Raw genomic sequence first — 22,847 nt, 5'->3', positions numbered from 1 at the left:
TTGCATAGGTTTTATTTGTTTTCCTTTTTAAAGAAAATAAAGACAAAAAGGGATTCCTTCGCATGTAACTGTATGCTAAACAGCAGTAGAATCCTCACTTGTTGGCCTTAGTGGCCTTGCACATGCACATATAGGCACTGTATGAAGGAAGGCTGTGCTCCAGATGAGCTTTTCCTTCTTCTACTTGCACAGTCCTACATATTCAAACTGAAATTTCAGTTCACTTTCTTACACACACGTCAATCCAATGGAATACCAAGAAACTGGAAATCTCTATTCAACTTACATATGCATGTAGTTCACTACCAATGTTGTGCTGGAAGGGTGTCAATTGAATAGGAAAAACAGTACACATGAGCAAATATGGTTGTAAAAATCATAATTCAATCCAAGCAAAACCAATTTTCACCCAACCACAAAAGATATGTCTGCAAGTTAGGGACCATCATCCTTGCCAAATTTCTCCTGCTCAGATGCAGGAGCTATTTCTTAAAAAGTGATAAGAAAGGTTGGTTTATTTTCTTCCATTTGCTTCTTCTTAAAAAATGGGTGAACTATGTTTGCTCAAACTCTTTCCCTGTATAAAATAAATAAATAAATAAAAATTCTTGTTTTTGCTGAGAACAAATATGCTAAGCTTCAGCCAAAAAGGCATATACTGGACAAAGTTAGAAGCATCTGAAAATGACCCTTTGAGAACTCTTGTGCAACCTTAACTCCACCCACATTACATGAACAGCCTACCGTTAGAAGAAAATCATGCTTAATTTTGGTACATAAATTATAGCAATACCAGGACCTCACTAACCTATTTTGAAAAAGTGGAGCTAAGTTTCCATTGTATTTATCCTGGCAATTGACAAGTTTACTTTTAGTGAATCAATGGACTAGAATTTTGTGGGAATGAGATTCCTGAGCTTTGTAATTTTTTTTAAAGTACAGTTATAGTCAGAACAATGCTTTTGTACAAAAAGGACCTCCTTATTCAGATTTGCTTCTTGTGTGTATTCTTGTTCTCACCTACCTATTTTTCTGATTTAAGCAAGTTATTATTATTTTTTCACTCCTGTTCATGCTATGTAGTCAATGGCATTAGCTGGATTCTGATCTGCCTCACGCACAGTGAAACTGAATAGTTGACCTTCAGTATTGTAGGTGATGATGCACAAGACAATATTCAGCTTGACTTTGAGAAAGCCGGATACATTGGCAGTTTTTAAAAAAAAAAAAGTAAGTTTGTGTACTGAGCAAATTTGAGCTGGAAGTACATGAGACACAAACATAGAACCTCCACAATGCCATATTTTCACTGCCACGTTACACAGTATGATCACACTTCAGTTGCTCAAGATGTTACCTAATAAGCTTGTACTATGGTGAGGCTGTTTATTATCTAAAAGGATTAATGAGTCAGAAATAACCTCTCTGCCATATTGTTGTCATTCAACTTTTCATTTTATTTATGCTCCCACACACGTACCAACACATACAAATTGGAAAAAGGGACCTTTCTGCATGTATGTGCTGCTATCCATATCAATCATTTAGGGACAAGAAAATACTAAGCTACTTTGACATAGCAGACGACTCAGACTCTGACCAGATATTGTTGGTTTATTCTAGACAATGTCCATATCTTGGCCTTATAGTAATATTTAAAAAAACAAAAACCCAACAAAACAAAAAAAAGACCCCACAAGTGTGGATCGGTGTGTTTATATTTGAGTGGAGATCAGAAATTTGGATATGATGCTGGCATTACTGACTTGAATATCAGAACCTTGCTCAATGGATTTCCAGTGAGCACACAGTTTTGTATATTTTTCTTCAGACCAGAGCCATGTGTTTAGGCTACATGGATCCCCAGTTTCTATACTTGCTCCCATCAAAACAGAGCACCAGTACATGGATATCTGATAATATGGATGAAAACAAAAAGCAGCCCTTTCCACCCATAGTTTAAGGAGCAAGATTAATTAAAAGGATTACAAAAAAGCCAGAGCTAACATCATCTCCATTTCCAACAATTAAATCAATAGCCCCCTTCACAGCAGGTTTCACAGATGAACCAACCCAGGAAAAGCCATGCATACTTACAAATTATAAAGCATATCAGCCATGTTGCTGCGGTAGTACAAGGCATTTCTATAGGCGCTTTCAGCTTCAGAAATCTTGCTCTGGCTCTTGAGAACATTTCCAAGGTTACCCCATGCTGCCAAGAGGAGAAAGCAGTATTCAGAAACAGTTACAATCGAATTATACATGCCATAGTATTTGAACATCAGGAAGTTCCATTGGGAGAGAAAACCCACAGAGAATCTTTGTGTGTGTGCGTGCGTGCATGTGTGTTAGAATTTTTTTCCGTTACTCTATCATTTCATCTTACTGGGAGACAAGTTCAATAGCAATGATCTTCATGAATTTGGTATAATTGTCACATTTGAAGAAAGATGGTGTTTAAAAATAAATTGTATCACAAATCTTTACTAAAAGGGCTTGCTCTACTGGAGGGCAAGGGACATTTTATATGAAATCATTCTAAAATAACAACCCTCCCAGTTTATGTGTATGGCCAGGGGGCCTTCATGGTTGAAGCTTGTTGTATACCTGTCTACTCGAAACACAGATCTCCCTAGAATATGAAAGCTGATAAATGACACAGCAATTGAAGTGAAGGTTAGGCAACTAACAAGTTCAGAGGCATGCAACACAGATTCTAACATGCTACACAGATTGGTTAAAAGTATTTTCTAGTTGAGAGGAACATGTGGTTCTTTGCCTCACAAAATTTTACACTATACAATGGGCTTTTATATCCCATCGTAAAATATTTTGAAGTAAAATGTATTTGAAGCTCTGCAGACAGTCATTTGGAAGTGTGGCTCCCCGCACCCCCACAACAATATTTTACTTAGCACCTCTGATACCTAAGCAGTACAACTAATTCTGGTACTGTAGGCATCTTTCATAGCCAATATTGCAATACAGTTTTCACATAGCACAAATAAAGAAACTAGTAATTATTGCAGATACTTTTTTTTTAAATAAAGTACATTGATGTCAAGCTGTTGAGGTCTGCTGCAAAAGTACCCAGCCAAAGATGAAAACAGCAGCAAGCACAGCATTTTCCTCTCAGCAGAATAAACTTAGCAGCAGTATGCATAACATCACTGCTGTGAACCACTAAAGGAAGAAAATCTAAAGGCATCCATGAAAACAAAACCACAATTGCTGTCTCCCCAATTGCACATATAGCTTTTTATACAGGTGCCAAAACAAAAATGGATATTTCTCTGAGAAGGGAGACTCTCTCCTTCATGTGTTATTTCGTTTTTGCTTAGCATTTCATTTAAAGAGCATTAACACAACAAATCTTATTTATCTCCTAAGTAACTAGAACTACTAAAGCTGCAAAAGCACCATCATTCTCTAACAAAACATATGTGCTAAAATATTTCCCCTACTCTCCCTTACGTTTTGGTTTTTACTCTATGTATATATTTCAGACACCTCACCGTACAATTTCATTCCCTACAGGACATGTCTTTTTACACTTAATAAACATTTTAGAAGTACAAGACATTTGTGGCTCTGACTGGTTTATCGCTTTACTATATACCAAACATTACAGACGTCAGCAGAACACAGAGAACAGGACTTGTTAATATACTGTCTCTTGATGCTTGGCTCTGCATTGCAGAAGTTGTAGGTCCTACATAAATAGTATCTAGATTTTACTCCCCTAATTCTCCCATAGCAGAATAATAATTTACCATGAGCTTATGAGGCATACAACATCCTGCCAAACAGAATGATCTTCTGCCAAACCATCCCAACAACTGTCCCTATACAGAGGGCAATAATCCAGCTAATAAATTTACGCATGGTCCACTGTTATAGCTTCTTTGTATAAGGGCTTTAAAATTGGCAAATACTGAAACCAATATCAACTTTGCTTAAGGGGAAATAGGAGCCCAATATTGCACAGGCATTAAACAGTCCCTTTGATTGTGCCCCATTGTACTACATGAATAGTAGCAGAGAGCAATTTATTGCTTTTAAGCAAGCCAATATGCATATTAAAGCATACAGAGTTAGAATCCCCAGGTTTTTAACATAGGTCAAAATCTGGGTCTCTGCTTGATGATTGTTTTATTTTTATACTTAGCACATTTTGTCTTTTGCATTATTTGCCGTTGAAGAACTATCATTAAATGCTAACTATCATCAAGTTAACATAACGTGATGGAGTGGGGCAACGATGGGACCAAGAAAAAGTGAATCTCACAAGCAACACAAATGGGGATTGGAGTCCCAGTTTTTATTTTACTTTTGCAATGGAATATTGAATACGGTATTGTTTCCTATCAATGTTTACTGCATTTTACATACAGAACTAGTTGAACATGATCTGGTTTGAGCACTGGCCTGCTAAACCCAGGGTTGTGAGTTCAATCCTTGAGGGGGCCATTTAGGGAACTGGGGTATTTGTCCTGCTTTGAGCAGGGGGTTGGACTAGATGATCTCCTGAGATCCCTTCCAATCCTGATATTCTATGATCTGGTGGCTCAGTATGTACATTTAAGTAACAGAGATGATGCCTTAGGACATGAGTCCTTATCCTGGAGGTCAAACTCCCAGAGGGTTGTGAACAGGTATCAGTCAGGACCTACTATTCCTATGTTAGCAAACGGTTAGAGAAGGAGGTTTAGGGCTTGTCTACACTACCGCATAGGATCGATCTAAGATACACAACTTCAGCTATGTGAATAGTGTAGCTAAAGTTAACGTACTTAGATCTACTTACCATAGTGTCTTCACTCGGTAAACCGACAGCTGACGCTCTCCTGTTGACTCCGCTTGCGCTCCTCATTCTGGTGGAGTACTGGAGTCGATGGGAGAGCGCTCAGCAGTTGATTTATTGCATCTATACTAGATGTGATAAATCGACCCCCACTGGATTGATCACTGCCCGCTGATACAGCGGGTAGTGTAGACAAGCCCTTAGACTAGATGGAAGAGAGGCCATGATATGGAGAAGAGTGACAACAATTCCCCTAGAATGTAAAAGAGGTATAGCAAAACATAACATTCAGGTGACTAGTACACCCACGCTAGCAACTGTTAGGGTATTTACATTCTAAACCACATTTTTATTCACTCAACTTTTAATGCTTTGTGTCCGCACATTTTTTTTTGCAAAGTTGTAAGAAAATCAGTTAAACTATTTGAGTATGCAAGGTTGAGAAACAAAAGTTAATTAATTGTACACATACATGTGACTATACACACATTTCTCTGTGTCTCTGAACATCTTTTTGGCATTCAACTTCAAACTTTGCACATGGCTAGAATTCAAAGAGGAAGAGTCCTCATATTAAATGTGAAGGCAATTGGATTAATGACTCTGAAGTTTTAAATTGGTAAATGAACTTTATTCTAGTAACTTTTATAATGCAAAATAATAAAGGAAAATTAGCATTGCACAGTAAAACACTCAAAATTCAGGAGGCGCTGAAGTGCGTATATGTTATGATTCACTCTTTAATTACAAGATGGCATTTTCCCATAGGAGCCTTTCCTTGTTCAGTGCAGGGACTGAATGGTGTGCAGAGAGTGACGAAACTGTTTAAATATTTACTTTTTTATCCTAATTCTTCAATGTATGGTCCCCTTCTCCATTCACTGTGGACCAACCCCTCACTGGAGCCCTACACTGAAACAGGTAGCATCTTGTAGAAAAATTAGCATATTAACATGCTATTATGCATACACATAAAAGAGGCAGTTACAGTCATGTATTATACACATCTTCACACAGAGTATTCAAAGTTCTGCCTCCCTGCATACAGATATTCTCAGATCATGTTCAACACACATTGACAGAGCCAAAAGAAGTTTGAGAAATAATATTTTGAACAAGAATTTCCATTCAACTTACATCTGTATGCATTCTGAGCCAATAAACCATTGCCAGGTTGTATAAAAAGCATTTAGAAAAACAGTGCCCCCAAAGGGAATAAAATTTTTAAAAATGCATACGATTTGGCCAAATCAAAATAGATTTTAAATAGACCACAAAATGACATATGTGTAACCTAGCAACAATGTTCATAACAAACTTGCATAGTGTTGACCCCAAATAGCTCATGTGCTACAACTGTGCCTTAAAAAACACCAAAATAATTTTTCAGTTCTCTTCATACATTAAAATGGAGGTATGATTTTGGTCAAATTTTCTCTTTTCTTTTTTAAAATTGCTCTCAGACTGAAAAACAAACATGGGAAATTTCAGTTTGAAGATGAAAATATTTACCAAGTTAAGAACTAATCCTGAAAATTTAGGAACGTGCTTAACTTTGTGTATGAGTAAGTAGTCCCTTCAAACTCAAGGATCCAGGGCTAACTATTCTGGGAAAGGCCTATTCATGTCAATTACTCTGGTTTTCTCTGGAAAGAACGTATGATGGCAAAATTTGTTTTAGCTGTAACTAATGAGCCAGAATTCAAGAAGCATATTTCACAAAATAAATCACAGAATTGGATTTTCATTTCTTTCTTGCTTGCATAATTCGAATGCAAGTTAAATATCTTCCTGTCAACAACCCTTTTTCCTTCTTCTGTATTGCCAGTTACATTTGCATTATTACTCCAGCAAAATGAGAATAACAAAGGAACAAAATTAAAATTTCAGAGAAAAGCAATCTACAAAATAATAAATTTAGACCAGCTGATTCAGATTCAGTTGTCTTATTAAAAAAGATTCTTAGAAAATATTCATGAGAAAGGAGCTAACCGACAGTCAGAAATGAGGATTCACAAGTAAATCTGCATTAGAACAGCAGAGATAAAGAGAAGGTTGAGAAGTTGTTACTGAACTCTTTTTAGAACGTATAGCTTCTTGGCACAAATTAGAATCTGTCATCAAACTACTTCTACGAAAAGGAGGAAGGGAAAAAAACAAAACTTAGGATGTGACAATGAAGCAGACTGGTATACTGTTTGTGGTAATACAGCTGAGAAAATACTGCTTTTCAGAATGCATTAAACCACAGGCCATATTCTACATTTTGATAATCAGAAGGGATAAAAAAATATTTTTACATCGATAATACATAGCACTGAAAAACCTAACATTAAAAGTAATCAACTATATGCATGCACATCCATAATTTACTAATATTTTATTCTGTGTTATTCTGACCTTATGGATACAGGAGTCATTCATAAAATATGTTTCAGTGCAGAAATTGATGAAGATGACAAAAACGTGACCTAGATTACTGCTTGGATGACACTGATAAACTGCCCCAAAAGTAACCAAACTAATTAAAGAACAGTCGTAGAAGTTTGTAATAGATCATCCTCTCAGCAGTCCATCAAACTAAGAACTCTGCTTCATGGGGAAAAAATTAAATTGGCAGAAGTACACTTCTAAACAGATGTTCCAGTTTTGTGCCTTTCTGACTTGCTTTTAATTTGTGAAATTAATAGTCACTGTTTGGGCTTAGATTCTCTCCTGTTACTATTCTCTATACCACCAGCTCTCCTTACCAGTCTTCAAGAAATGGAGTGAATACAATGCCATTGTGGACTTTGACTTTGCATTTTCATAACAAATTTCAGAGATGACAGCATATTGCACTTTGTAGGCCAAATAAAAGTCCGTAATTTTTGGTGATGACAGCACAACTGCTAATTTTTGAAATTTAGCCAATAGCTTCCTGTCCCCAAAACTGCTTCTAGATAGGAAAGTGTGAGCAAAAAAAAAAAGGAGGTTCTGGGGAGACATTCAGATAACACTTCAATCTCTCTGGACACTAGATTACAGACCTAAAAGTTGCAATATTACAATAAAAAAACTTCAAAAACAGACTCCAATGAGAGACTGCTGAATTGGAATTAATTTGCAAAATGGAAACCATTAAATTAGGCTTAAATAAAGGGACTTGAATCTGCCTTTCACATCCCAGATGACTGCCCTGACCACTATATTGGGCTATATTGAGTCAGTGTCTCTCTCTCTCTCTTCCCCCCCCTCCCCCGGACCAATGAATATTTAATTATTTATGCCAAGTGTAACAGCTCCAACAGGAGAGATAGAGAGAGACCCACCTCAGAACAGCCACTGGGTTAGGGAGTATTCTTTCGCTAAAGTTTTATCAACCCTGGCAAATTTCCAGTTTCAATTTTGATGAGTCTGCATTTTCCAAAGAGTTTTGTTGAAAAATTCCCAACCCTTGTGATGTATAATCCCACTTGAATTATTAAAAAAAAAAAATCAAGAAGCTGTTATCTCTGTTGCTAGTGGTTACATGGCATGAGCTATTGTTGCAAGTTTAATGGAATGTTTTTTTTTTATCCTTTTCCTGTACAGATACCTGTTTCAGGTTTTTACAATGCTGTCAAAATTGATTTTACATTTGCTTTTCTTTCCAAAATTGAACTGTAAACTAGCCCTTGGTAGATTTGAGATATATACATTTTGGAAATTAAATTACTCTGCACAACGTGCACTAATAAATTATCTAAGGTTGGCCAAGGTGTACTTTCTCTACCGGAGCAGATTTTTACATTTTAGGAGTTCCAAAGTTTGCGGTTTTACTGTCTTCTGAACCTGTTATGTAAGAGAATAAAACCAAAAAAGGTGCCTTTGCAACATGATACAAAATCTATCATTTTACATCTTAAAGGATGCAACTAAACCAAAAAAATCTGTGCTAATGTTGATTCGGTAGGTGGAACTCTTCCAAGTCAAACCTGAACTGATGCAGAAAAATGGTATTGAAGAAGCACGCTGTAGCTGCAGGTATTATCTTTTAGATATATTTTTTCTTATGTCTTAGGCACTTGAGAATTTTAGAAACCTCACGGCAGGTTTTGTAAGAAAGCATGGCACCTTTTAATCCTGGTGCATGGAAACTGAACAAAATTCCGCCTGTAGTTTCAATTGGATATGCTATTCTTCCTGTCCTAAAGTATTGCTCCTGTGAACTATTAAACAGCCTGTCTAGCTCCAGAGGTGACAGCATTTCAGTGGTAGACAGAATTATTGCTTGGTATAGTTTACATATTGTTATGTTGATTAAATGCTTTGGGATGAATTGGGAAATGGGAGGTTCTCTTGGGTTCAAATCTCACCCTGGCTGGTAGTGACTAAGAGTTGGGACCATCCACTGGATTAGTCAGTGGCTTTTCTGAAATGAGTTGTCTCTATCTAGTTCTTAGTAGAATGGGGTCAACAGTTTAAAAAGATAGATAGTTAGATAGTACCCAGCTGGTTGTTTCAACAGAGAGACATTGGTGATCAATATAGTGCATGACTGCAGACTGACCAATCCAGGTCAGTGTTGGGGAAGCTCACACTGGCCCTGCCCATTTTATGTCTGTTCTAAAAGTACAGTTTATAGGGCTATCAACCCTGCATCTTAGGTGAGTACTAAATTCACTTAGAAAATTTTAAAGTATAAAATACAAAAAGACTAAACAAAAAAAAATTCTCCTTTGCTATTAACTTTTATGTGCACTGAATTCCTAGAGCATGACAGTCTAAAATTCAAGTGTATGTCAATTTTTTTACCATCTGTTCTTAACATCTTTTCACACTGCACTATAAATTATAATTGTACAGTAGTAATAAATAAGATATAAATTATAAATGTACATGCTAGCACTTTACAGCCTGTGGCAGTATCACCACAATAAAAACAACTAGGAGTCCCTGTGGCACCTTAGAGACTAGCAAATTTATTTGGGCATAAGCTTTCGTGGGCTAAAACCCACTTCATCAGATGCATGGAGTGAAAAATACAGTAAGCAGAATATATATTCTAGCACATGAAATGATGGGAGTTGCCTTACCAAGTGGGGGATCAGTGCTAACGAGCCAATTCAATTAAGGTGGAAGTGGCCACAAAAGCTTATGCCCAAATAAATTTGTTCGTCTCTAAGGTGCCACAAGGACTCCTCATTGTTTTTGCTGATACAGACTAAAACGGCTACTGCTCTGAACCCTGTCACAATGAAAAACGTGACAAGTAAGGTATAGTGGTACAATTCTCACCTCCCTGAAGCAAACAGCAGCAAATTCAAGAAGTTTTGGTTTTATTATATTTTTCCATTCATCCTCAGTATTTTTCTAGACTGAATATTGCATGATATTTAAAACGAACCAAAATGTCCACTTTACTATTTCTCTGAAATTGTCTATTAAAAGGTTGGAAAAATGTACTTCACCTTAGATAGTCCATTAGAATACCATTAGAAATTTATTTTGAAGGTTATAATGAAAATTAATAGAATAAAGCTGACAGTACAGTAGGCATCAATAAAAGCACACAGTTACTCTAGTCTGTAGCAAGTGCAGAAAGCTTCACTTTTTTCTCATTTGTACATTTCAATTATTCCACAATAGATTGAACATCCACTCTTGTAATGTGGGTGCCGTCTAACATAAGTAGGGCCCTTCCTTTTCAGTTTTTATTTTATTTAATTTTTCCTGGGAATTTATCAGTGTTTATTGCTACAACAACAAAAACAGGTGAAAAAATCAGTGAAAAATTATTAATAATTTTTGTGGGTAAATATCAGGGTTTATTTTGGAGAATGAAAGGACTGTGGGGAAAATATTCGATAAATTAGTGCTTTGATGAATGAAATTCAATGTGGTTTGCTGCAGAACTAAAACAGAACTCAAAACACAGTGACACTTATGAGTTTAAGAAAACAATATATCTAATCCCCAAATAAAACTTTTCATTTGAATAAACAGTTTACTGTTGTAGACTCAGAACTATTGGCCAATAAATATTTACATTTAATAATTGGTCCACACCTTTGCTGCACATACATTCAGCATCACCTTTTTCTCCTGTTTTTTTTTTTTGACTTCTAATACTTGTGTTCTGAAACATGTTCCGATACAGATTTTTGTTTTCTTCCCATTTTAGTGTGTCAGATCTTTAGACTGTTATCTACCAACAGTGTGAAATGTGTATGTGGTGGGCGTGACAGTCATCAGTACATTTCAGAGCTTGTGTGCATGACTGTTTTGTTTACTGTGGGTATCTTCTAGACTAATCCATAGCCTTACTTCAAGAGGCAGCTTTGCATATACACACAGACTAATGTATTCTTGTAATACATATCTATCTATCTCATGCAATGTGTTGTATTTTCCTAATAAAACAAGTTATTGTTTAAATATCTGAATGATACAAAAGTAGGGTGAAAAATCAGAAAAAACATAATATTACTTTGTATAAAATCCAGGATTTTTTCACTTAAAATGAAAATGAAGGGGCTTACAGATAAGGCACTAGTCTGGTATTCACAGTTTTGCTACTGATCTGTTATGTGACCTTGAAAAAGTCACTTGAACTGTCTGTACCTCTTGTTTCTCTTCACATCCTTTGTTTTTGCTATTTTGATTGTTAGCTTTTTTGGTTAGGGGTTGGTTCTCGCTACATCTTTGTAGAGTGCCCAGCAGAATGGGGCCTCTAGATACTACTGAAATACACATAGTGAAATATGTACTCTTTATACACCCAAATATATATATATTATGATTATGACCTATGATGGGCTGGAGATGAACACACTTTTTGAAATAGAGGAGAGAAGGTTAAAGCAATATTAGTGACAGGCACAGATAGTACTGTAACATGAGGTCCAAAAAAGCTAGTCTAGTTATAGCTTAGTCCTTTATTTCAGCTAGATTAATCATATTAGTGCCTGCATCTCTGCTGTTATCCTAATCGCTGTTGGATGAGCATCCCCCTCGCTCAGATGGGGCTGGGGTAGTATACATTATGAAAAGCTGTAGTAAAAGCTCACAAGTCTCTGGGGAATTTTCCCTCTATTGTAGCTTGTTAAAAGTCCGAGCACAAACAACTACATTAGAGGCACATCTACACTGCACACTGCTTTTGGGAGGGTGTATGCTACATGCCCCCAAAGCCTGGGTATAAACAGCAATGTAACAGTGTAGCACTGCTTAGGTGGGCAGAGTAAAAACATGCCTGAACCATATGGGTATATACTCAGGTATGTACTCTGCATGGCTCTCTACTCCCCCAAGCAGTGCCTCCTTGTCTACACTGCTATTTTTAAGTGTGTAGTGTCCTGAGTGAAGGCAGCGGGGAAAGGCTCCAGCAGTTTCCTGCTGCCAGAGCCTTTCCTCACTGCAGGGAAAAATTCCTGCATCAGGGAACTGCCAGAGCCTTTCCCCATCACAGGGAGCGCAGCCAAAGCCTTTCACTGCAGTGTGTAGCTAAACACCGTAGTGTCAACACAGCCACCTTTTCACGACAGCCTGTAGCTACCGATAGTCTACATGCTACCACAGGTGGTGTGCTGTGTAGATATAGCCTAGGTCAGCGTGTCTTTAGACTGAGGCTCCCACCCTGTACGAAAAAACACCGGGGACGGTGATTATCCTCAAGGTCCATGGAGTTCAATGTGGTGTCACATGGGTACTGGGACCCAAGGAGGAGTTCTCTTTGCAGAAAGGACAGAACATTGCACTAGTTACACGGTTCACATTTAGAAAGTTATATTCAGAGCCAAACAGGGTAAGATTTTTTTGTTCTTCTTTTAATTGAAAGGTTAGATTCTTCAGTTGATGGCCCTTTCCTTTCAAGGATACCTTACTACTTGATAAAGGAGAATGGATTTTTCAAGCCCTGATTTTAAGCACTCACAGTTTATTAGAACCAATTATTTAGTTCCAGAGAGAAAACCGCTTTTATGAATAGAAAGGTCAAAGAAGGTTCTCAGCAGAAATGTACAAAGTCTTGAACTGAGTCAATGTGGAAAAGAGTAATTATTGTTCCACATTTTAAATAATTTTACATCACCCTTACCAATGATACCTCGTAAAGGTGTTCTGAAGACTAATTAGATAATGTTTGTAAAGCACTTTGAATATGAAAATGGGTTTAATATTTTTCACATAATTTACTTCACAAATGTAACACAGAACATTTTCGTTTGTCTTGGATATTTCTGTTTACCACAGAATTCCAAATGCAAATAACATTTGTCAAAATGTATTGTAAAAGTATCCATAACATCAATTATCGGTACTATAATTGTTCTAAAAAAATATTTGTTAGTTTATACATTCAGATCAAGTCCACAGCACACGTTGGTTACTTGCCAACAAAAACATTCTGTTTCTTACTTCTTAATGTGATAAATGAATAGTTTCTGTACACTCATAATTTTTCATGTATTTTATATACTGATTTTTCATATAAGCCAACATCCACTAATGCTCAAATCCACTCTAATACTGGTGACTCATCATCCATAACTTATTTTTTCCCCACTAAGCGTGCCATTTATATTGTTTGTTCAGCCCTCCATTGCTGATCTAGTCAAAGACTTTCGGAATGATGGCCCAGAGGAATGGAGGAATATATACGCAGCAGACAGCCGTCCATTTCTGCATCAGTGTGGTTGCTGAAGCAACTGAAGAATTTTGGAAGACTGATTCAACCTTGTCTCCAAGGTTTGCAATTCAGATGTGTAGTTTTTGCATTTATTCATAGATATTTCTCATTGTGTTCATCATGAGGGCTTAATACTCCCAATTCTCTTGTTAGGCTGGAAAAAAAAAGTTGACTTTCCAGTGTTTCTCCAAGGCAGTTCTATTAGCCCAATCAAACAGAGTGTAGGCCTTGAATGTCTTACAAAATGGGATTACTTTTAGGCCTCACCACTTTGCTCATTTCAGCTCAGACTGTGGAGCCTTTACTTACCCTAGGGAGTACTTACTCACTTAAGTGGGCCCATTGGTTTTAACGGAACTTATCACATTAATATATACACTATTGTGTGATTAAGGCCTCCTCACTGTAGCCTTAGCAGTAAAGATCACATCGTTAAGACGGTTTCCATGGGTATCAACAAAGGGAAAACCTCCTGAACAACTGGGGTACTCAAAAATCTGTTCAGCTTTACTGCATAGTCCTTTTTCACGATGGGTATTTAAATGAAAAGATACAGACTCTGAGTACTGAGCACTGTGTATTCTGAGTACTGTGAGGACAACAGTCTTGACCCTGTCCTCTGGGGTACTGTGAGGACAATGTAAATGCCTGATTGTCTTTTAAGAAGATCTGACTTGTTCTAGTGGTTTTCCCAGGTTATATATACACAATAGCTCCCAAACCAATATTATTCAAAAAGGCAAACATTTTAACTGTGCAGTAGGTATTACTAGAAAATAACTGATCTCTAGAAGTTTGTTCATCATTTCACATTAGAAAAAGATGTATCTTGTGAGATAACTTGGTTTGTTTCGGTCAACAAGTATCCAATGTTTTAACTAAAAAGGAAAGAAGAACTCTGCCAAAGAAAAATGTCATAAATGACCTACCTAGCCTTTTTGCCTATAGTGAATTGTGAAAACTAAAATAAATGACAGCTCATCTTGCAGACCTGTACTCAGAGAGCTAGAAGAAAAGTGTTCCTTGTAAGAGCATCCAGTTAAAGAAAAAAGCTGATTAAGCTAAAGGGCTTCTTCACATTCATAGTATAGCCACAGAAGTGGAAGACTGAAAATTCTGCCCCTGTATTGCTCCTCATTTTGTAACCTTATAAATAATTGAAAATAATTGTTTTGGAAACCCATTATAGACAAATACTGCAATCACATCAGTCATCATTTCATTTGTTTCCACCATGGTGGGTGGAAAGGTGGGAGTTAGTGTCTTATTGAGATAGAAGGGAGGGCAAATGAAAAGCCACACAAAGACACGGGGTCTGAATATTATTTGTGCTAATCTGCTTTTACACCCTCTGGTAGTGGGCGTAAATTACTGTTATGCCCATTTTACAAACCATTTGCACTGCCAGAGCAGTAGAAAGGGGCCTTTGTGTACATGAGAATGAGTCCCACTAGAAGTCCGGAATGGAAAAAGGCAGGCATTCACTGCATACTGAGTATCAGTAAGCAAAGAAAAGCTTTCTCATAGGTAATGTATAAAAGGCACCGTGATGGATGCTCTTGAAATGACTAGCTTTAACATACTTGTTTAAATATATTCAGATGAAGAACAAATCAGAATGGTCTTACTTTTCCTTCCACTACTAATAATTCATCACCTCTGGAAGAAAAAAAAAAGGCAGCTATATAGGATACTTAAATATGGATCTAGGTACCTAACTTCAAGCACCCATTTTATCTGTTAAATTGGGGGTTTATAAAGAACCATCTTTCTACCCCTTCCGAAGACCATCAACCTGCCTCTGTATTGGGGTGATTGCAGTCAACAGGTGTTTAGGATTGGAATTCAAGGGGAACAAGCACCACCAAAAATGCTACAGCTACCTCTGAATGACTCCTATATTCCACAAATAAGTGGCAGCAGCTCACAAAGCAGTCTTTTTTCTTCATTAGGACATGCAAAGAAATCTAAGCATTTAACTATATGATTAATGGTGATTAATGGTAAATTTTTTCTTCCTCTTTATGATTCACTGATTGGAAGTGAAATTGGTCCTTACCCAGAGAAAAAATATATACTCTTTCCCAGCCTTATAAATGCATAAAGGATGAATATTGGGCTTTCTAGTGTTCTTTTGAAAGAGAAACAGAGATCCAACAGTGACTTAGGTTTCAAAAGCAATGACAGTACGAGAACTCAGACAAGAACACTGACATTGGGGAATAAATTTAGCTCTTTGAAGTGAAGAGCAAGCCACTTCCCTTCCACTTTCCAACATAATTAACATATCCAGACTGTTTTACTGAGGCTGGGCTACATGTAGGATCCTCAACTACATTGGGTGCCTACAGCTCTCCCACAAATAACTTGCTAGTGGTCATTCCCTCCATATCCATCAACTATTTAGGGCAGTGGCAGTGTCCACATATAGAGCCCTGAACTATTTTCTGAAGGTAGCAATTTTATGTAACCTTCAGACAATTCTATGGTTCAGACTTACTGAGCTGAGATTTCTCTTTTTAAAACAGTTATGCCCTGTGTGATTGATAGGCAAAGACTTTTCAATTTATTTCAAGAACTCTAATTTAAGTATTATTTACAGCGTCTGCTCTTTCAAACTAGCCAAATTTGCCTTAGAAAAATAGATACATTTACCTCAGTAATTTCCTATACAATTCATACTATTAGAAGAGTGAAGATTGATGTAGCCATGCATGGCTGTTATTAATCCATACATTCTAAGGCCAGAAGGGACTATTATGATAATCTACTCTAACCTCCTATATAACACAGGCTGTAAGTTATCTCTTTAAAAATATACAGTGATTCCCCCTTAAATCTTTGCCTTACATCAGGGGTAGGCAACCTATGGCACGGGTGCCGAATGCGGCACGCCAGCTGATTTTCAGTGGCACTGACATTGCCCAGGTCCTGGCCACCGGTCTGGGGGGCTCTGCATTTTAATTTAATTTTAAATGAAGCTTCTTAAACATTTTTAAAACCTTATTTACTTTACATACAACAATAGTTTAGTTATATATTATAGACTTATAGAAAGAGACCTTCTAAAAATGTTAAAATGTATTACTGGCACATGAGACCTTCTGAAAGGTTGCTGACCCCTGCCTTAGATAAATAAGTTAACTTTAGTATTGGCAGTATTTCCTATCCAGGAGTTACTGTAGGGTAGGATATGTTACCAGTTGGAAACATTTTGTAACACTGACAAATATGTTTTCTCCCTCTCCCCCCCACTAACTTTATGCTCAAAATAACTGAACTATTTTTGATCAAACTTTAAAAAAACAAAACCTCAGATAGAGCTAAAGCATGGAAAAGTTCATTCTTAAAGGTAAATATTGAGAGTTATAAGCAACTGGAAAGAGTAGGCTATGATGGAAAGTGTTAAGCAACCTTAAATATAAGCCTTTCTATACTGTTCCACCTATACTTATATTTTTTATAAAGAAAAGAAACATGTCTAACATCACCCTAGCCACTGTACTTTTATGTTTTGTCCCTGTCTCCTACCTTTTGTATGTCACTTGTTTTATTTGTTTATATTGTAAGCACTGTGGTGCAAGGACACGTGTTTATACGGCACTTAGCTCAACAGGGCTTCATTCCTGATTGGGGTCTCTAGGCAATACCTAATACTAAGAATAAATATCTCTATTAATGATGAGGTAGCCTCTTGTGTTTATCTAAGGCATAGTGTCAGACTGATCACAGTACATTATTAACAATACTTAACCATTAGTACTGTTTTTATATAATACTGAATTAAGTCTCAACTCCACCATGAGATATTTCATATAACAACAATAATGTAGGTAAATATTTTTGTAATTTTAGAGGAGGAGAACTGGAAGCTGAGAAATTAACTGACTCACACAAGGCCATAAAAGGAGGCAGTGGCAAAACGAAGATTAGAAATCAGGAGTCCCTGGCTCCCAGGACTAGGCTCAGACCACTCCTCTGTCTTAAAAAGGGAAAATATGCTAAACATTAAGGTATGTAAAATTACTAAGTGGTTGTTATCTCTTATTCCATACATGTGTGGTAGTCAATGAACCAAAATGACTCTGTATTAAGCCTTAATTTTCATGGGAAGCATTCCCCAGTACCCACATTCAGGGGTGGCAAGTTGTATGGATCCGTGGTGCCTGGGCTCCAGAAAATTCAGGACCCTGGGGGCCCAGCTCCACCAATGATTGGGGCCGGGTTTCTCCCCCGGCCCTGGCTGCTGCACCCCATGCATCTCCCCTGGAGCATCACCCAGCCCTGCCTTCCACCCTGCGCTCTGGGCAGCAGGACCCTGCTGCGCTCCTTCGCTGGGAGCAGCACCAGAGCAGGCTGAGGCAGCTGCGCCAGAGGAGGGGAGGTGGTGCATGGCAGACCCCCCCACACACCGGCAGGCAACTCCAAGTCCACTCGGAGGGAGGCGGGGCTTATCCTGGCTGGACCTCCTGAGTGTGTGTTGTGCTGAGGGGGGCCCTCTCCCCCGGAGCTCACTGCTGCCAGCAGGGAGAGGGCTGGGGGGAGTCCTCCTCCCTGGTCCCAGGCCCCAGCCCCGAGGCAGCCTGCCTGCTGCTCCCCAGACTCATCCCAGGCCCCAGCCCCATGCCCTGCACCCCCTCCCACACCCCAACCCAGCCCAGAGCCTGCACCCAGCACCCAAACTCCATCCCAGAGCCTGCACCCCTCCCACACCCAAACGTCCTCCCAGAGCCTGCACCCAAACTCCCTCCCAGAGCTTTAGGCAGGGGTGTATGTGTGGCCGGGGGGAAGGGGGCAGGACTTGGACCCATTCTGGGCACCACCAAAGATTATACAATCCTGCTGCACCTGCCCACATTAGGGGTATTCAGATAACCTGTACTAGTCTTAGGCTTTGTCTGCTCTTGTAGCGGCATGCAGGGTATGTGTAGCTACACACCACAGTGAAAGCTGCGTCCACACTGCTGTGCATCGCTACACGAGGCAGCGAAAGGCTCTCGCAGTGGGGAGACTGCGGGGAAAGGCTTTGGCAGAGAGGAGCCACTCCCCCAACATCCCCTCTGCCAGGGCCTTTCCCCACTGCTGGAGCTTTTACCTATGGCAGCAGGGAGCTACCTGAGCCTTTCCCCTCTGCCACCCTCTGCAGCAGGGAAAGGCTCCAGCAGCTCCCTGTGGTGGGGAAAGGTACATACCCTAAGGTTCAGTGTGTCCGCACTCTATTTGCCTAAGCAGTGTCTCACTGCTATTTATACCCAGGCTAGGTTGACGTGTTTTGTCTGTACTCTACATGCTGCCGTAGGTGTAGACATATCTTTAAAGTGCTGTCACTATTGGTGAGTATAAAGGAAATATCAGAGGAGCACAACAAAACTACTGATGCTGTGGTTGACAGAGAAGTTAACCTTTTTAATAGTGAGTCAGACATATGGAGAATGTTAAATTGTGCAATGTTAATATGTAAAAAATGGGCAAAGTGTATTCCAAATGCCCAAGATACAAAAGTGCCGTTTGGTTGCCAACTCAAACACACTACATTATGCTGCAATTCACTGGGAATGCAAACAGAATGTGTGGTATGCAACAAGCCATGTTCTTCATAGAGCAACCGTGGAATGTGTAGGACCCTTAGCTATAGAAAACAAAGCCATAGAGCTGTTTCAAGAGATTCCTAGCCCATTGTTGGCAAAGTTTCAATTGTTAACAGTGGCTCTGTCTATACCAGGAGAAAGACACATTGTTGAAAACTACTGTCGTCAGTGGGCCTCCTCCTTTTCCTCAATTGACTAGCAGGGAAAAGGTTTGACTGTTGTGCACAATCTTGGTTTGTTCCATCCTTTCCCCTCACAGTAAGCCTAGCTGCTTTGCAGTGCCCATGACTGAGACCACATTGTTTACTACAAAGGTGTTGAAAACTGTTTTGTCCTATTTACCCTATCAGTTATTACATTTTCAGTGCCCATTGAATGGGCATGGAAGGGGGAAGGAACACACTGATGACAAAAACTGTCAGCCACTGATCATTTACCTACAGAGATGAGAACAGGCTGTGAGATCAGATGGAAAAAACTTATGGTATTCACCTCTATCAAAGTGTACACCGTCACTGGAGACACGGCATACAAAACACTTATTACAGGTACCAGGTTTGCAGAAAGTATAGATACTGTGTCGACTCAAATTGGAGCTCAAACTTTAATTTTGCAGGAATCAAGTAAAGTATTTATAGGTCTCAAAATATAAACACATTTGTCTGTGAGGTTGTTGGGTTTGGTTTTTTTCGGTTCATAGTACCTACTAAATAAAACAATTTTTAAACAAAAACATTCTCCCACTGTGTTTGTAATGGGAAACTAGAGGGGAATTTAACATTGCAGATTGTGCAGCACCTGGATAACCATAAAATGAAACTTGCTATTTAAAAAAATGAAGCAAGGGTCATAGGCTTTCATTGTTCAAACAGAGGGATGCAAAAAGTAAACAAATGCTGCAAAATAAACTGAATTCTAAAGTTAGATTCTATGAATTCCTTCGGGTAAAACAGAGATGTTAGTAGTAAGTTAATTAAACCACAAATAGATTTTTACAATATATATACACTCATGCAAGTACCATGTTTTCCTGTGAATGTAAAAACAAATCACAAACCATTAAATGATCATACAACAACCACTGTACTTAGCTATGCCATTGATCTGCATTGCATATTCAGATCTTGACATTCATGTACATTTTATATAGCTGCTCCTTACCAGCTCAAAGCCATAGCGGGCAATCTTCTAAAATAAACCCACCACAGTTGTGAAGAAAGTTAGAAATAGGTCAGAAATGACCAAAGCTGAATACTATTTTAGCAAAGGATGACAAATGCAAAATCCAAAAATAATTGGACTAGTTTTAAAACCTTCCTGCAGGCATGAATATAATGATAAGTGATTCATCCTGCTGGAAAAAGACTATGCTGACCAGAGAAGGAAATTTCTTTAACTCTTTCAGTTTTCTATTCTAGAAAGTTTTCTTACTACCTGCTGGAATCACAAGGCAACCGCTAAAGATCAAGACTGGAAAGAGAGGGACAAAACAGAGTTAGGCTTAGACTTTCTGTGCCCAATAACTTTTCACACACCAGTTAGAGCTAACACATAGTGGCCCTGCTGCTGGCTATGCTCCTGACTTAATGATTCCACAGAGTAACATAATAAACTGATATGCCAGGCAGGGGCAGTGCATGTAAAAAGTAACACTAGTTCTAAATCAAGGATGTTCTGAGGCCGATTCAGGAAAGAACTGAAGCACATGCTGAAGTCCCATTGAATTTGAGCACATGCTGTTCCATTGACATCAATGGGATTTATTCACATGCTTTACTTTAAGCACTCGCTTAAGTGCTTTCCATAATATCAGTTTGGTCAACCAGCTCTAACAAGTTAATGAGTCTCATCAACAATAATTTACAGGTTTAAAGCTAAAAATGGCAGCAAAATCAGTGAACATAGCCAAATAAAGACCCAATCCTCATTACAGTAAATACCCAACCCTCTTTCAATTATAATTTTTAATTATTTATTTACTATTTTGAGGTCATCTACTTCATCAGAGGGCATATAGCTGAAGATCCAAATTAGTTGAGCTATTTCCTAAAGTTCAAAATGACCTTTGATAGCATTTCACCAAAAAAAAAAATCTGCTCCATCAACCCGAGCTATTGGGACTACATAGTAAAAACAGAGATAAACACTAAGACACAGTGAGTAAAATTATTTTGTGTATAATTATAATTTTATATTAAATTCAGGGTAATTGGTACCACAGAGAGACGGTGACTGTCAACTTTCAGCAGAACTGGTAAATACTGTCACAATTTTTAAAACTTCAAAAGGAAAAAAAAAGAGCTTCATTCAAGTGAGGGAAACCACTGCTTAATAGTTAGATTGCTCATTACATTGAAGGTAGTCACAGAGAGACATTTCTCCCCATCCTTCCCTGTTGTTGACATGTATGCAGCCATTTCAGAATCCATAAACTACATTAATCAATCCTGTCCGTTTTCCTCCCGAGTCCTGACAGACTCAGCTCATCTTGGAATTATTTAAAACACTAGTTATGAAAAAGCCACTGCTTCTATCAAAATGGCAAATGAACAAACATGCTAACTGATGCAGATAAGGAATCCCAAAACCACACTTCAATTCCATCAGCTAATGACTGGCAGATGCCTGCTGTACAAGGGTCAAACAGAACAGCCTGTGTGTGTGATGGCTTTAAGGCAGCCTTAGAAGATTCCAATCACCTGATTCTCTTGGGGCATTTAGGGTGGGGGGGAGCAGGAGGAAAGGATGAGGGAGACAAGTAGAAGGATGGGCCAGGCTTTTAACTGGCTTTTTCATACCATCCATGATTGACAAGAACAGTATGGAAGAACTGTAAATCATGGTAAGGTTGCTGCAGCTTGGAAGAGTGGGAGCTTTCACACCCTCTCTATGCTGAGACAGAATTCTACTTGCTTTGCACTTAACACAGCAACAAGAACCCATGGAGAAGAGGAGTGCCAGAGAGTCACTAACATTCTCGTCTCCCTTTAATGGCGGGGCAAAAGGGGCATTTGAAAGACTTTGTCTCAAAACCCCATGATGGCAAAAGAGGGAACGGCTTTAGTAACATCAGTCTGTAGCAAAAGGGCTCTCTTTGCAGGGCCTCTGCCTACTTTGTCAGTTCTCTCAGGAATAGTCTTTTTAGTGATTCCTGTTCCCTTGTTAGCCTGATATACAAAACAGTGTTCAGGTGATCTATACAGGATTTGGGGCAGAGGGGGAAAGATGGTTGAACATCCTAGAAAAAATGTTTCCTTGCAAACCAAAGCTATTGGAGTTGAGGGAGAAGTGGGATAGTGATGGTCTGACTGTGGGAAAGGAGATTAAGTGGTATCTTCTTTCCAACAGCCAGAAGAGAAAGAAGGGACTCCCCTATCATCGCCACAACATTTGTTTGTCTCTTTCAATTTGAATATAATATTTTATCCTAATAGTTTAAAAAAAATATCAGGGGACAGGCAATAATAAATCATATTTTATGTCAGTCATTAAATAATGGGAAGGAGTTTGGATTGTTGATCTCTTTGGGTTATTGAATTCTTTGCATTGGCAGTCCAGCCCAGTCTTGATTGCCTGAATAGCATGAGAAATATCAAATAAATTAGAATAGTCCAAGACTGGGACAGTCTAGGAATTTTTCAATACAATGAACAGAGCTTGGGCATTATGGCGTAGTTTCTGGGAGTTTTCAGTAAATGATGTGCTTTATGATACATATGGACTAGGAAATATCCAGTACATGGCTATTTTAGGGAGATTTCCAATCAGTTCCACCATGTCTATATTACTAAATTGGTGAACTGTC

At 38.4% G+C, this 22,847-nt stretch overlaps 1 protein-coding gene across 2 annotated transcripts in view; it reads right to left on the bottom strand.

Moving 5' to 3' along the window:
* TMTC2 (transmembrane O-mannosyltransferase targeting cadherins 2) overlaps positions 1–22,847 on the bottom strand; it is a 371,717-nt gene that overhangs the window by 128,984 nt on the left and 219,886 nt on the right. For both annotated transcript variants that reach the window (XM_045002668.1, XM_045002669.1), the window contains one exon: positions 2,098–2,212. In XM_045002668.1, coding sequence (XP_044858603.1) covers positions 2,098–2,212 — 115 coding nt within the window. The remainder of the gene's footprint in view (positions 1–2,097; positions 2,213–22,847) is intronic.

This window comes from Mauremys mutica, chromosome 1, assembly GCF_020497125.1.
Source record: "Mauremys mutica isolate MM-2020 ecotype Southern chromosome 1, ASM2049712v1, whole genome shotgun sequence".
NCBI lineage: Eukaryota > Metazoa > Chordata > Testudines > Geoemydidae > Mauremys > Mauremys mutica.
Note: the sequence above shows the minus strand (reverse complement) of the source record. Positions and strands in the feature narration are given on the sequence as shown.